The sequence below is a fragment of the Triticum dicoccoides genome, chromosome 2A (genome assembly GCF_002162155.2).
Source record: "Triticum dicoccoides isolate Atlit2015 ecotype Zavitan chromosome 2A, WEW_v2.0, whole genome shotgun sequence".
Classification (NCBI taxonomy): domain Eukaryota; kingdom Viridiplantae; phylum Streptophyta; class Magnoliopsida; order Poales; family Poaceae; genus Triticum; species Triticum dicoccoides.
The window spans coordinates 78913461-78929480 of NC_041382.1; the positions used below are offsets into that span (position 1 = coordinate 78913461).

The following is a 16020-nucleotide window of genomic DNA, read 5'->3' on the forward strand; positions in this document are numbered from 1 at the left end:
ATATGATGAAGTGGGCGTCCAGTGCCCTGTGGGCAGTGGCTCCTGTTCGTCTCCTGCATCGTCGTCCATACTGTCGATGTCTTCAGAGTCGAAGGCAAGCATGTCGGTCAAATCGTCGACGGTGGCTACTAAGTGGGTGGTGGGTGGGCGGCGAATTTCTTCGTCGTCCGCATCCCAATTTGGCCGGCCATAGTTCGGCCAGGACTCTCCTGACAAGGAGAGAGACCTTAATGAGTTCAGTATGTCACCAAAGGGCGAGTGCTGAAAGATATCCACGGAGGTGAACTCCATGATCGGCGCCCAATTGGATTCGATAGGCACGGGCGCAGGCGGTTCGGAGTCCGTGGCCGGGGAAGAATCCGGCAGTTCGGCGTCACGGCTCTCGTGAAGGGTAAGGTCGATACTTGGCTTGATCGCCGCTGAGAATGCGGCCTCCGTGGCAGGGTCTATCCACCCGTCCATGGATGGCGCAATTGGCTGAATTGAGGGTCGGAGCGGTTGCCGGTGCGGTCTCCTGAACAATGTCCGATGGTAGAGCTAAATCATGCTCATCGTGATCGTGTGGCGCACTTGGCAGGGGCTCGAATCCATCGAAGATCAAGTCTCCGCGGATGTGGGCCGTGTAGTTTAAGCTTCCAAACCTGACCTGGTGGCCAGGGGCGTAACTCTCGATCTGCTCCAGATGGCCAAGCGAGTTGGCCCGCGGTGCGAAGCCGCCGAATACAAAGATATGCCCGGGGAGAAAAGTCTCACCCTGGACTGCATCGCTATTGATGATCGAAGGAGCCATCAAGCCTAACGATGACAACACAGAGGAATTCTCAATGAAAGCACCAATGTCGGTGTCAAAACCGGCGGATCTCGGGTAGGGGGTCCCGAACTGTGCATCTAGGCGGATGGTAACAGGAGGCGGGTGACACGATGTTTACCCAGGTTCGGGCCCTCTTGATGGAGGTAATACCCTACGTCCTGCTTGATTGTTCTTGATAATATGAGTAGTACAAGAGTTGATCTACCACGAGATCGAAGAGGCTAAACCCTAGAAGCTAGCCTATGGTATGATTGTTGTTGTTGGTCCTACGGACTAAACCCTCCGGTTTATATAGACACCGGAGGGGGCTAGGGTTACACAGAGTTGGTTACAAGGAAGGAGATCTACATATCCGTATTGCCAAGCTTGCCTTCCACGCCAAGGAGAGTCCCATCCGGACACAGGACGAGGTCTTCAATCTTGTATCTTCATAGTCTAACAGTCCGGCCAAAGGATATAATCCGGCTGTCCGGATACCCCCTAATCCAGGACTCCCTCAGTGCCCGTCCCCAATGCCAACCCAGAAGAACAAGTGGGCTAACACCACCACCCAGGTTGAGGCCGAGGTTGCTCGTATGGATGTGGATGAGCATGAGTTTGAGGAGGAGGCTGAGGACAGTTCTGAGGGGTATGTACCTCCCTCTTCTGAGCCATCTTGGGATAAGAAGCTCAAGGCCAAGATGAAGGCTTTGTTCTGCATGTAGGACAAGAGAGAGTATAAAGCTCATGTGAACGCCAAGATGGCTCGTCGTCGCGACAAGGCTATTATGAGGCAGGTTGGTCTTGAGGTTGAGAGTGGCTTCGAGGAGAGGATCACGGATGAGGAACCATGGACCAGACAGCATTGCCAGTGGAGTGAGTCTGAGGAGGATACTGGAGTTCGCTCTTCATCCCGTGTTGTAGAGGAGTCTAAGGAGGAGGAACATGACTGGTGATGCCTTGGAGTTCTACCACCGCATGTGTCGTAGGTGTCCTCTCTGCCTTTTTGGTGTCTCGATGCCAAAGGGGGAGAGAGGTGTAGGATTTGCGAGTCTTGTGTCTCTTTGCTTTCGTTCTGTTGAACCTTCGTTTCTTTAGTTTGTTGGTTTGTGGTTGTGTTCGTGTGAGACCAGGAGACTATCATATGGTGTGAGACATATTCCCTCAAGCTTATCTTATTGTCTAGTATGTTTAGTAGATTGTGAGCTTATGTTATCTTGTACCCCTTACTTCATGCTCACTTACTTTACCTTGCCTTCATGCTTAGTGTCACTTATATTGTTGCAAGTTTTGCCTTGTCTATAAAATATAGGGGGAGTGTTGATCCTAGTATGTGTGTCGTGCAGTCCAAAGCATATCTATAGAATGCACACATCTATGGGGGCTGTCTATATTTTATAGATGTTGGGTTTGCTTATGTTCATTTTATATCCTTACGTGCAAATCTCGTATTGTCATCACTCCACCAAAAAGGGGGAGATTGTAAGGGCATATTTCTCCCTATGTGGTTTTGGTGATTGATGACAATGCATTTGCGGATTAATTGTGTGCATTGAGCATTTCAGATATCTCATGTCTAGGCACAAAACGATTCGGTGCCCCTCGGAGCCTATCAAAGACGGCGGTTTTCTACGTTTCTTTTTGGTGGATTTGAGTCGTAGGAAAGCCGTACTATTAAAAGAGGGTCTGCTTCAGAAAGGTTGGGGTGAAATCAACACATACATATCTGTTCCTTTGCACCACGTTTCCTTCACTTCTTTGGAGCACTGTTCGTTTATCCTTGTCGCTGCGAGATGAAGGCCTCCAAGTGCACTAGGTTCTGTGGCGTGCGGTAGTACTGCTCAAGGGAGCAGTAGTACCGCAGGGGCCCGCGATAGTACCGCGCCATGCAATAGTACCGCTCCTCGCGACCGGTAGTACCGCTGCCTCTAGCCCAAAACGCTGGCGCACGCGGAAGTAGGTGCAAAAGTAATTTTTTACTTCCGCCCCTATGCGGTAGTACCACTCCCTGCGAGCGGTAGTACTGTGCTAGATTTTCGCACGTCCCAAACTCAGCGGAAGTAGTCACGGATGAAATTTATTTAGTCTGTGCCCTTTCCCAGCCCAGTTGAGCCCTGCCCTGCAGTAGTACCGCAGGGGCGTGCGGTTCTACCGCTCATTACCTAGTGCAACAGGACCTCACCTGGCTTCTACCGCATGAGCGGTAGTACCGCACTAGGGAGCGGTAGTACCGTAGAGCCTTGCGGTAGTACCACGTCTCGCGGGCTCAGTGGGTAGGTAACGGTTGGATCTTGTCCCCCACTATATAAAGGGGGTCTTCTTCCCCAAGAAGACTACCTCTTCCCTCCCCAAGCTCCATTTTCGTCCGATCTCTCTCCCTAGCCAATCAAACTTGTTGATTTTCTAGGGATTGGTTGAGAAGGCCCCGATCTACACTTCCATCAAGATAAATTTGATTCCCCCACTAATCCCTTGCGGATCTTGTTACTCTTGGGTGTTTGAGCACCCTAAACGGTTGAGGTCACTGCGGAGCCATATTCCATTGTGGTGAAGCTTCGTGATGCCGTTGGGGGCCTCCGATTAAGTTGTGGAGATTGCCCCAACCTTATTTGTAAAGGTTCGGTCGCCGCCTTTAAGGCATCAATAGTGGAATCACGGCATCTCGCATTGTGTGAGGGCGTGAGGAGAATAAGGTGGCCCTAGTGGCTTCTTGGGGAGCATTGTGCCTCCACACCGCTCCAACGGAGACGTACTTCCTCTCAAATGGAAGGAACTTCGGTAACACACCCTCGTCTCTACCGGCTCCACTCTTGGTTATCTCTTACCTTTACTTGTGCAAACTTATATTGTGTTGTATCCCTTGCTTGCTTGTGTGCTTGTTGTTGTTGCATCATATAGGTTGCTCACCTAGTTGCATATCTAGACAACCTACTTTTATGCAAAGTTTAATTTGGTAAAGAAAAGCTAAAAATTGTTGGTTGCCTATTCAACCCCCCCCCCCTCTAGTCAACTATATCGATCCTTTCATGCGTCAAGGGAGGTTTTCATTCAAAAGGTACTACCAGCTATTCAAGCAGTTTGGCCTCAAGAGCTCGCTGGTGAGACTATATGGATCCAGCAAGACAATGCCCCCTCACATGTCCCAAGTAATGACCCGGGTTTTCTTAATGTTGTTGCCCAAACTGGGCTTGATATTCACCTCATGCAACAGCCTGTGAACTCACCGGATATGAACGCTCTAGACCTTGGCCTATTTTCTTCACTACAGTCCTATGTCAGATAGGCTAGTTTCTAATAATTTAGATGAGCTAATCAATAGTCAAAGTAATTTTCATGACAAATCTGTTCAACAAAATTGATAAGCTAGAAGTCCATCATCTGATGACTTGAAATAGCTAGAGACAGAAAATATAATCACCACTTTAGAGACCAGGACTCATTCATCAAGAAAACACCTTATTTATGCAACAGATCACCCATAGTCATGTTTGTCATTTAACCACCACAGATTGTTCATACTAAATGGACGTTGATGCTCCCTTTGAGACTCTTTGGAAGGTAATTTTTTTGGATTAGTGGCACTAATAATAGCACGGCACCCCATTTCCCTAGTAGATTTCCTAAAGTTAAACATAGTCCCCACGTTCTGTCCACACCTTTTCTTTGCCCTTTCCCGCCAGCAATCCCCATAAATACTCCCCGCCGACCAACGGATGCTAGGCTCAACACGCCGAGGAAAGCGCCCCTGATCGAGTTCCCCAACCGGGATTGGTTGCCATCCATGGATGCCCTGCAGACGCAACACGCCGCCGCGGCAGCGTCGCCGGCGGCGAGGCGCCTCCGAGGAGGAGGAGCTGCGCCGGGGAGGGTGGAGTTCGGACGGCCGCGGCGCCGCGGCAGCGCGAGGGACGTCCTGAGCGTCGCCGGGCCCGGCCGCTTCTCCGGCCAGGCCGCCGGCGCCGTCGGCGGCGGCGGCAGCAAGAACAGCCTCGAGGTGGTGGTGGTGCTTAATTGCAGAATGTGCTTCAACTAATTAAGGCGCGAATTATTTTGACGGTTGGAACGCTGCGTGCATGGTGTCAGGTGGAGGACGTGGGCGCGGTGCGGCTGTTCGTGGGCCTGCCGATCAACTCGGTGACGGACGGCGCGACGGTGAACAGCGCCAGGGGCATCGAGGCCGGGATGCGCGCCGTGAAGCTGCTGGGCGTGGACGGCGTGGAGCTGCAGGTGTTCTGGTCCGTGGTGCAGCCGGAGTCGCCGGACAAGTTCTCGTGGGCCGGGTACCGCGCCGTGGCCGACATGGCCCGCGACGAGGGCCTCAGCCTCCGCGTCTCCCTCCGCATCCACGGCTCGCCGGGCGGCAGCGTCCCCAAGCTCCCGTCCTGGGTCGGCGCCGCCGCCGCCAAGGACCGCGACATCCTCTTCACCGACGGCGCCGGCGGCCGCCACGAGGACTGCCTCTCCTTCGCCGTCGACGAGCTCCCCGTGCTCGCCGGCATGTCCCCCCTCCAGCGCTACGAGGCCTTCTTCCGCAGCTTCGTCGACGCCTTCGACGACCTCTTCGAGTCCACCATCACGGTGCGTATCTCAAGATGGCATGCCAATGCCTCCGTTTTGTCATGCATTTTGAACTGTTAAAGACGATCGATGGTGCTCAGGACGTGACGGTGGGGCTGGGGCCGAACGGCGAGCTCCGGTACCCGTCGTACCCGCCGGGGAGCGACGTGACGCAGTTCATCGGCGTGGGCGAGTTCCAGTGCTACGACAAGTACATGCTGTCGCAGCTGAAGCAGCACGCGGAGGCGCTGGGCAACCCGCTGTGGGGCCTCTCCGGCCCGCACGACGCGCCGGGGTACAACGAGTCTCCGGACTCGAGCGAGTTCTTCCGCGACCACGGCTCGTGGGACAGCCCCTACGGCGACTTCTTCCTCTCCTGGTACGCCGGGAAGCTCCTCAGCCACGGCGACCGCGTGCTCGGCATGGCGAGCCGCGTCTTCGGCAGCAAGCCGGTGGAGCTGTCGGCCAAGGTGCCGTTCATGCACTGGTGGCACGGCGCGGCGTCGCGGCCGGCGGAGGCGGTGGCGGGGTTCTACAAGAGCAACAAGAAGAACGGGTACAGCCCGGTGGCCAAGGTGTTCGCGCAGCACGGGTGCACCATGGTGGTGCCCGGCATGGACGTGTGCATGAACAAGCAGCAGCGGAACACGGGGTCCAGCCCGGACAAGCTGCTGGTGCAGATCAAGAACGCCTGCCGGCGGCACGGCGCGCGCATCGCCGGCGAGAACGCGTCGCTGGTGATGACGCACACCAGCAGCTTCTCGCGGATCAAGAGCAACATCGTCACCGTGGAGCGGATGCGGCCGTCCTTCTTCACCTACAGGCGGATGGGGGCCGAGTTCTTCTCGCCGGAGCACTGGCCGCCCTTCATGGAGTTCGTGCGCACCGTCGTCTGCGGCGAGTGGGACGAGGACGACGAGATGGCCGCCTCCGTCTCCACCTACGACGAGCTGCCGCAGCCAGTTTGACGCCTTCTTCGTTTGATTGGTTCATGGTTACCTTGATCATCCATCAGCCCAGATGAGATGAGATATGAGATATGAATATATGATCCGATCCAATTATTAATAATTGGATCGAGAGTTCAAGTGTATATGAATTTCATACTTTTCTTCATTTGATGAGGCTGCTGTATTATGGTTATACTGTCTCAAGATGAGACTTTTTTCATGATAACTAACAAGATATAGGTCACTGCAAATGCAAATGCAAATTTGTCAACTGATGTTGGAATTGTCATGGGTCGTGTTAATTCAGCTCCCAGTTTTCCCGGCATCCATATCATTCAAAATTGTAATTACCGCCACTGAATTTACAGTGAACCGAACTGCATCCCGGTTTGACAAAATTCTCTAACCTTGCTGTTAAAAAACTGTTTCCAGATAGCCATAAAACATTACAAATATTTCTATAATCGACAACTCAATGAGGTTGCTGGGTAACCGCAAACACGAAACACAAAAATAACTTGTTTTGTCATCTGCGACGAACCAGGTAGAAAATCATGCTTCTACCAGGGTATTTCCAATACACATACAACTGGAGCAAAGAAAATTGACTTTATCAGGAACAAATTTAACCACACCCAGCTAGACTGATATTTACATTATGATATCATTTGACAGGATATCAAGCTCTACAACAACCTCTCCTCCCTCCGGCTTCTCATATCGAGCATCAAATTCTGGATTATGCCAGCAACTCCCTTCTACATTCTATTGGTTGTTCGACACCTGCAGGTAAAATGATGCTTCAAAGTCAGGTTTAATATAATGTATTTGTCAGGTAGGTGACACAATCTGCAGGTCGGGTATGCTTAACACCCAGCAAAAATGCTGGATTGAAGCTAACTCTTCTTGCGTCTGAAGGTCTCCAGAAGTTCGAAGCAGCTCGGATAAGAGTGTGACCAACTTCCAGATGTACCATTCACATATGATTCATCATCAAATTGTTCGTTTGATCGGCATGTCAGTAAACATGACACAAACAAGAAACTAAGAGACGCACCTCTTCATTCGCGCGCTAATTTGGTGTCGAAGCTGCTGAGGCAGATCGCAAATGCCTGAAACGCCGATACCGGGTAACGGTAGTCGAGTGTGAACAAGTCCTTCCCAATCTTACCAAACTGGAGGGTGGTGTCGTCATTCTCCTCGTTAGCTGGAGCACTCTCATCTGAAGCCACCAGCTGAAAGTTCTTCACTGATGCAACCGTCACCCGTCCGTGGAAGTTGAGGCACCAGCACCGCAGATGTTCGTGCCACCTGGGGGACTTGTTCTTAAGCACCAGCTTACTTTCCACTTGACTGGATAATGGGGTAATTGAGCTATCCATTCGAGATGATTTGGGATTGAAGAAAGGAAACGCAGTCTGCGTTGGAGCTGTGCCTCCATGTTCAATTGCTGATACAGGGATAGAATCCATGATACAGTTCATCCTTCTTGGGCCCCTACAACAAGCAAATATGCCTCAACATAATTAGTCTCTTAGTGATGCTTCTTACATGACGAAATTTACACTACTTACATGACAAAATTAGCTAGTGTCATGTGGTTTCGTTTCTTTGAAATGGAACCAGGGGCGAGGCCCCTGTTGATCAGAAATAAATAGTTAGTGGTGCTTCATACCTGATGTAATTACACTACTACAGTGATTAAGTTAGTTAGTGTTGCTTCATATGTGACATAATTACACTACTTATACATGATCAAATTAGTTAGTGCGGCTTCCTACATGATAATTTTGCTTACCCACTACCAAGACATGAAGTCTAAACCAGATTTTGCAAGATTTTGTATATTTCAGGTGAAATCACACTAAAGCAGCCCTCCCTCCTATGGTAATCCAGAAAACATCATTATTCCACTGTGGTTTTGGATCTGCTGATTTTCAGAAATTATAGTGCACTTAAATAACATCGCTATTTCTCTTCATAAAAAAATATAATGCATTTGGATAACATCGTTATCCACTGTGGCTTTGGAACTGCTGGTTTTCAGAAATGGAAATTCATTTAAAGTTTGTAAAAAGTAAGGTTGTTATCAGCACTGCAAATAGTAGTTATGGTCAGGGGTTACGGTGTTCTCAACATTTTTGGTCAGTAAATGGATTTGTATGCAAATAATGGCATATGGTCTCCAGAAAATATACAAAAATATGTGCGCACATATAATTTACGTAATGGAAGGGTTACCGCATAAGATTGCATACCTAGATCCCAAAACATTCACTTCATAATTAATTTGTATAACTGGATAGTCGCCAGCAGGCCATCTCTTTGGAACCACAGGTCCAGCATGAGGTGGATGCGCATCATAGACAGTAAACTTCGTTCTCAAGAAATTCGATCTGTCCAGTAAAGAGGAAATGTTACTAAATAGGTTTCTGTGCTTCAACATGCGATTTTGATCTTATGTATGTCGCTGAAGGAACTAAGGAAACTCGTAATTTTCAGATATAAATGTCAAAGGATCACCTTAACTTGCCAACGCAGGTTTGACTCCCCTTTGACATATCAGTCTTGTCAAGTGAAATTAGATATTCGGTGCATGTTGGCCTATGGTATTTGCGTGCAGCAAGTAGGAACTTCCCAGCATCAGCTAGTGCTGCACAAAGGAAAAGAAAAACCGTTCATGAACTAGTTAAGTAAAATCCAGACTGCATATGCCCAATGAGAAACGCATACAATCGGTCAGTCCAATGTAGAGGAAATATGTCTGAGTAGCTCGGTGCCTCCGAATGAAACATTTGATGGGAGCATCTCTTGGTCCAGGCTACATGTTAGAGAGGGTAAAGGTAAGTTCAAAGCAAACAAATCTACCAACAAAGCCACATGGTTTATAAAACTTGAATTAGACACCACTGTTCTAAAAATGACAGTCAACTACATCTGACAACATAGCTTTCCTATTAAACCCGTTTGACAATGACCGTTCGAACTGAATAACAGTTGACATTCGAAGTTTCATACTACTAAACCAACTCCTGATTGACCCAGCCAAACAACCAGTCATTATTTACTAATCTGACTTTTCAAGCTTGTTCCAAATACGGACGTATTTCTCGGTCTCAACTACTTTCAGGATTAAAAATAGAAAATAGAACAAACATGACAGAGTAGATGCTACCCAGCCTGAGAACTCTTTTGCACACAGACCTTTCTTTGACGCCTTCCAATCAGGAAAAAAGAAGGGTCGCTACGTTGCGTGAAATGGTGGACATCAAAAGGCACTCACACAATTCTAAGAAAGAAAAAGTGAACACAATCGCCATTATTGAAGTTTGCCAAAAATAGACGTTTCATCGACTAATTGCTCTTGAATTGCTACTAGACAATAGACAATCTCATCAACAGAGAAAAACTTTGGTGACTAATCTGAGAACTTGATATGAACACCAGGCTGCCATGGAGTAGCAGCTGAATGAACAGCAGGGATGGCGATGAGGGGGAGAGAGGGATTCAGAGTTGCGGGGAGCGGCTACCTGCTTGAGAGAGATGGGGAAGGTGAGCCTGCCGGACACCTCGGGGACGCGGACGATCTCCCGGACGACGCCCCGCCAGGTCCGGCAGACGCCGGCGCACGCCACCACGTCGCGGCGGCGCGGCCAGCGCGGCTCCGACGCCTCGACCCGCGCCAGCACCTCCCGCAGGAGCTCCGGCGGCAGCTCCGCCCAGCAGCAGCCCTGCCGCGCGGCCTCCTCCCCCGGCGGCGCCACCGCCGCCACCCGCCGGACGCCGCGCGCCGACGACGGCAGCGGGCGGCGCCGGGCGATGGCGTCCACCTCGCCCCTCATCTCCCGGACCATGCTCCTGAAAGGCATCGCCTTCTCCGCCCGCCCCCCGGCGGCCAAATCCGCCCGATCCCCCGCCGAATCCTGCCAAGAAACCGCGGCTCCAAACAAAACAACCAAGGCCGGCGCAGAAAAGGTGCCGCTGGGATGTCAACGGATCGCAATTCTCTGCAGCGGCGGCATCAGTGTGGTATGGACGGATGTGGGTGGGAGACGGTGGTGCTGCCTTTGGGTAGCGGCTTGGTGATATGCGTGGAGGGAGACGGGGACAAGGGATGTGGAGCAGTGAGGGAAGGAACAAGAATGCTCTACAAACAAATTTGTGGTGTGCCCAGGTGGTTCTGGTAGGAGAAAGTTGTTTATGGCAGTTTCTTCCCATGGCTTACCTGGTCAAATATAGTACTGCCAAGGTTCTGTAAGATAAGACCATTTCTTATTTCTTTCTTTTTTGCGGGAAAAGATAAGCCCATTTTCATGTCAAAAAAAAAAAGGTAAGACATCTTCCTTTTCTTTTTTTTTTCTTTTTTGTTGTTGGAAATTTCCGTTTCTTTATGAAGAGATGAGATCATTTTCCTTTGCTGAAAAAATGTGAGAGAAGAGGGAGGCAAACCACGCACATATACACTTTCATGTGAATGCACACACGTGCAGCCTACCCCGTATGAGCATATTTGAGAGACTGAGTCAACGGATCTTGATATTGACAAAGTCACCACAAACGTCTCGTCACCTCGTACTAAAAGAATATCTTGACTTTATGAGACGTGCATGTGTCGAAAAACACGGTGTTTAATTTCTGGTGGGCTAGTGGATACATCCACCCTCCTAACCATCCAGCATCCAGATTTCGATCTCTCATCGTCTCCACCATCCTTTCCATACATCACGCGTTGGGAGGATTACGTTTCTTTCGTTTTAGGACCGTGTGTATTGTTGATTTTTATTACCTCTTTGCGTTGGAGGTGCTGTCACACAAGAGTAATACAATCCTCATGGCTCCATCCGCGTCTTTGTTGTACTATGACAAAAAAGTGGTGTCAAGTTTGTTTTGGTACATGGGTTCGGCAACCTATGTTGCAAGGGAAGTGTCCTGGTCAGAGTATATTACGGTTTGGCAACCTATGTTGCAAGAGAGGGTGTCCTGGTCAGAGCGCATCCAATGATGTATATACTTGTCACCTATCGGGGTCCACGACACGAAACCGTTAATGTTAGTTCAGTTTTTACCTTTTTCTTCTACAATAGGCACGGAGAAACGTCGCAAAAGGTGGAGCTACGAGGGACCATTTCGGATGACCATGATGTAAACTTTTGGTCTTACCGACAACCTTTGTTGTTCATACTTACCCCTTCGTAAAACGTTTTTGTAAGGTATGCTAGCTTACAAAAACATCTTAAATTGTGGGACGGGGAGTATTACTTTATCTTCAATCCGATATGCACATGATACGATTATTAAGTACTACCTCTGTTCACTAACGTAGGATGTTTTGGCAGTGAATAAAGACGGGTTTTTTTTTCTCAAAAAAAAAAACAAGGTAGTGGCCATTTCGGAGTTGCCACCTAGAAGGTGATCTCTCATTTTTCCTATTTTGAGAGAGACTCTACTCTACTTGCACTAGCAGCAACCGGCCACCCGTCCATGAATTCGTGATGAGGAATGATTAGCCTCCCGGTGAGGGTAGTGTCACCATCCCATTGTCCCAAAAAGCATTGACATGCAACCAGTAACCATATCCACATTTATAATGCTGCCTCTTCTGAATGCTCACAGCACCGGCCTAACCAGCCAAACCCTTTGGGCTTTCCCAGTACTAGATGACCCGGTTGCGCCAATGGCGCAAGAAGCAAATTAGAAAGAATGTTAGTAGTGAGTAAGTAAAAGATGTAACTGAAAATATAATGCAATGTGGATTGTATTACATCATGTATTAACCACAAATCATGAAATCAATACCAGAGAACCAAATAATGTCACCACCTCTGTACTAACAACCAACATTTTAGCATAAGGAGTATCACAGGAGTGTTTAATTGCACATCAAGAGTATCACAATTACAACTAAAGAGGCATTGTCCTCACTGCTGTCCCTGAGCCCTTCACAGAGTTTCAAGCCTCGCAACTTCTTCCTCCAGCTCTGCACATGACCCTCGGTTACGAACCTCATCCCTCAACTATGATTATTTCAAGATGAAATCAACATGCTATTTCTCTCACATGGAACATGTTTAGAATTTAGTCAGTCTCGCTAATCTTTCAGCTACAAAGGCAGAAAGAAAAATGGCATAATCAATAACTAAAAAAAAACTGGAACAATAATGCTTGTAACAATAATGGCTATATTTTTATCATCAAATTTCAACAATAGATATCTCTCCTCCTATATCCCTCAAAGAGCACAAATAACAAAATGAACTTTGATGTACACAAACACATTCAAATAAGCAAATCAGAGCAAGGCAATATGCATCATACCTTCAGGATGCCAAGCGGTCGATTAGTAATGCTAAAATGAACCCATCAGCATACCTCCCACCTAATTTTATTGGCCCTATCTCTTCTTTCTCAAGTCTGCACTCGTTCAACCAGTAATCCAATTAGTTATACATGCACACAATAATCAATAGTTTCCCTTCTCCCTATTTCTAATTTGGAAAAATCACTATATTTTTCCCCTATTTGTAGTTTACACTGAAATCTGAAACCAGTGTGTGGAAGTATGTTTAAACACCCAGCCAAAAATCTGAGAAAAGCAAAATAAGAATTTGAATGCCCAAGGAAAATTAAACTTGCTCTCTCTCCCTATTCTCAGCCATACATGCACCAGACAACATATATATATATATATATATATATATATATATATATATATATAGAGAGAGAGAGAGAGAGAGAGAGAGACGATCAAATAATTTTATAGGTCCTCCTTGACTTGGCCGCTTCAAGCTGTGCTAGAATCCATGGGATGGCAGAACACCTTTTTTAGTACAAGCACACTGCAAGCCACCATCCACCCTTGCTTATTAATGAAATAAAATAAAGTATTCCAAGAACATGGATCAGTTATAAAAAGTACCGATATCATGTATGCATCGTTCTGATGCAGAGGCCGGGGATCTCCCCCTTTTCGAAAAAAAAGTATATAATACAAAAATAAATATTCTTTGGAAGGATATAGTCATAGATATATCAAATAGACATAGTATACGTTCCAATGATAATGTCATACCTGTAGAAGAGACATATCCTCAAGAAACGGTGCTCCAAATGAATATTGCCATATTTGTCCATAGTAAATAATCCATTACAGCAGAAATCAGAAGCCAACATCAGTGTGGTTCGCAATAAGAGGAGGCCATTCTGTTCATGCCTAGCAGTAGCACAACAGCGACATGAAGACAACCTACTTTACATGGCAAAAGATCCAAGTAAGAAGAAAATCTAATGTCATATATGGATACACTTGAGTTGTTATAAATACTTAGGAATTCAGGATGGCAAATTTAAGCAAGAAAAACACACTGGAGCTGTTATATTTACTTAGGAATTCAGATTATTGCGTTTCCTATAGAGAGGCCCTATAACCTGAATAAACGTAGCTGCACATAAGATCAAGTAAAAAAAAGCGTTAGTAAATTCATGAAAGGAAGATGTGAAGATAAAAGTCATGACAGAACTGTCCAGATTTTGTATCAGCCAGTCATATATACAGGACCAAGAAGACTGCACCCAAAGTTTGATATTTCAATCAGCTTAATTAATAATTATTTGGCACGCATCTTTGACACAGCACTGCCTTTAACTGTGTTCTGCGCCACAGAAAACACAAACTAAAATTGATAAAGTTGAGACAAATAAGGGTACATATATTGCATTAGTAAACAAATAACAATAGAATGTACTTTTATGTAGAATTAAAAGTGTGGAGAGAAAATAAATAAACCCGAGGGAAAACTATCTATTAGTCCTCATAAATCAAAACACAACATCTTCACGCTTTCTCAGTCAACAGTCTACTCAAATGTAATTAATATATAGCAGATCAATGACAAAAACACGTGCCAAAACATGCCGACCAAAATAAAGAGGTAGAAAGCCTATTTTAAATCCATGACTGGTTACAAAGTTGCATCAACCTACTAAATTAAATATATAATGGCAGTTCTGGATGTTGCTTAACATGGAGCATAGTTTGATGGTGCAGTGCAACCTCATAAACTCTGCATACAACAACCTGTAAAGAAATATGAACCAAAATAAAGTGTCATTGCTTCAAATGATATAACATACCAGAACGCCATTTCTTCATATCCCATCTCTCGAACAGAGGCATGCCGAATCCTTCCAGTAAGAGGTTGCCAGTGCGTACATCAAGCCATTGGTGAAAAGAACCGGAGAGACCAACCTGCAAAAATAATTGCAATTCTTTTACAGTAACGAATCTTGTGCAAGCAAATGACGTGAAGGGAACAAAAGATAAGCAATCTACATGGTTAATGAGCAGTTAATGAGCAAAGGTGCTCCAGGGCAGAAGGAACTACACACAAACTCATGGAGAAGCAACCTGAAATTAGTAAAACAAAGTGGCAGCTAGAAACTAACCTGAACTAATAAGAACATGCCATGGTAAAGCATGAGAAACAAATACGGCGCATTTTTTTTAGTGATGTAGGGTCACGGCCTTGTTGGCGAGGTCCGCAACTCCTTCTCCGGTCCTCTCTGCTCTCCTCTACCTCATCTAATAACTACTTCTACCAATTGTTGATTGGGCTCGGTTGCTGTCAAAATCAAGACAATTGCATTCAAGCACAACGCAGTAACTTATTCAAGAAGGAACAACAAGCTATAGACCATGAATTAACTCTGTAACAACTATAGGGAAACTAAATCTAGCTTAGACTGACTATGTGTATTGACACCAATATTTCCATCAGTTAACCGGATTAACAATTCATAATGAATACATTACTCAACACTGGTATACCCAAACCCCAATCAGATGAGTCAGAGAACTATTGAAAAAGAATACCATCTCTAAAGAAGAATGCAATTCTAAAAATGCTTGGAGATTCTTGTTAGTCTTAATAAACACCTTTTTTCTCAAAGAATTATATAAGAACACGCTTCACTTCAGATCCAAGACATGATGTACTTTCTCCAAATGGTGCTAGCTAACAACACCTTCATACTCTAGAAAGAACCCAAGAGAAATAAGCTCAATGCACCACCCAGGTAAACCAGAATGGAAACCACAATATACATTTTCTATGTATCACATATAAAGAAACCATCATGATTGCACAGATAGCAGCCCCTGATTAATGTGAATATGAGAGAGAAATGGGAGCAGAGTGGGCTGGAAGTACAAAGAAAACTAACCTTAGGTAAGTTGCTCACTAATGATGCAGAATCTAGAGGTACACACTGATGATGCAGAACCTGGAGGACACCTGGTCATATGCACTCCGCCAGTATCTACCTCCTCCATAGGTGAAGACCTGATTTTACTCTGAATCAAAGAGCAGCCCCTTGAAGATAGGAAAATGTAAGCAATTAATTGTCAGATTATGAATTACCTCACCTTTGCTCTATTGCTAGTCAACCAAATTGACTCCGGTGTGCTGCCGCAAATGTGGTGCTATGCCCAAGGAAAAAGCTACAGAGAAGGAAGAAGAAACCAGTGAAGAAGGGATCTAAGTTTTCTGCTGAGTATAGGAAAATCTATGGAGAATCATTGTTATAAGCAAAATAAAATCAACAAGACATGAATAGGAAAGAAGAGGATGGAAGAAGAACAAACCTCAATGACATGAACGGAGCAGAGGAAGCAAACTCGTTGCCTCGGACTTGAGGGCGACGTGAGGAGGCAGGGGAGGAGGAACC

General features: G+C 46.6%; 2 protein-coding genes and 1 long non-coding RNA gene across 11 annotated transcripts; 1 reads left to right on the plus strand and 2 right to left on the minus strand.

Moving 5' to 3' along the window:
* The first annotated feature begins 4571 nt into the window (after positions 1–4571).
* On the plus strand, positions 4572–6577 carry LOC119359015 (inactive beta-amylase 9-like). Its single transcript, XM_037625375.1, has 3 exons — positions 4572–4784; positions 4874–5368; positions 5449–6577. The coding sequence occupies exons 1-3, from the start codon at positions 4572–4574 to the stop codon at positions 6313–6315; spliced, it is 1575 nt and encodes a 524-aa protein (XP_037481272.1). The 3' UTR covers positions 6316–6577.
* Positions 6578–6713: 136 nt separating this feature from the next.
* On the minus strand, positions 6714–10474 carry LOC119353406 (tubby-like F-box protein 11). The gene is made up of 6 exons (XM_037620034.1): positions 9828–10474; positions 9031–9118; positions 8821–8950; positions 8556–8693; positions 7355–7794; positions 6714–7080 (listed from the first exon to the last, which is right to left on the minus strand). Exons 1-5 carry the CDS (start codon positions 10164–10166, stop codon positions 7359–7361), a joined length of 1131 nt encoding a protein of 376 aa, XP_037475931.1. The 5' UTR covers positions 10167–10474; the 3' UTR covers positions 6714–7080; positions 7355–7358.
* Positions 10475–12022: 1548 nt separating this feature from the next.
* LOC119353407 lies at positions 12023–16020 on the minus strand. Of its 9 annotated transcripts, none has more exons than XR_005170407.1 (8): positions 15938–16020; positions 15719–15793; positions 15517–15646; positions 14740–14915; positions 14428–14542; positions 13367–13543; positions 12613–13260; positions 12023–12397 (listed from the first exon to the last, which is right to left on the minus strand). It is a non-coding gene; the product is annotated as an uncharacterized LOC119353407 (long non-coding RNA). The 9 variants fall into 9 exon arrangements; XR_005170408.1 differs by having other exon boundaries at positions 12613–13133; positions 13214–13543; XR_005170404.1 differs by having other exon boundaries at positions 12613–13543; positions 15517–15587.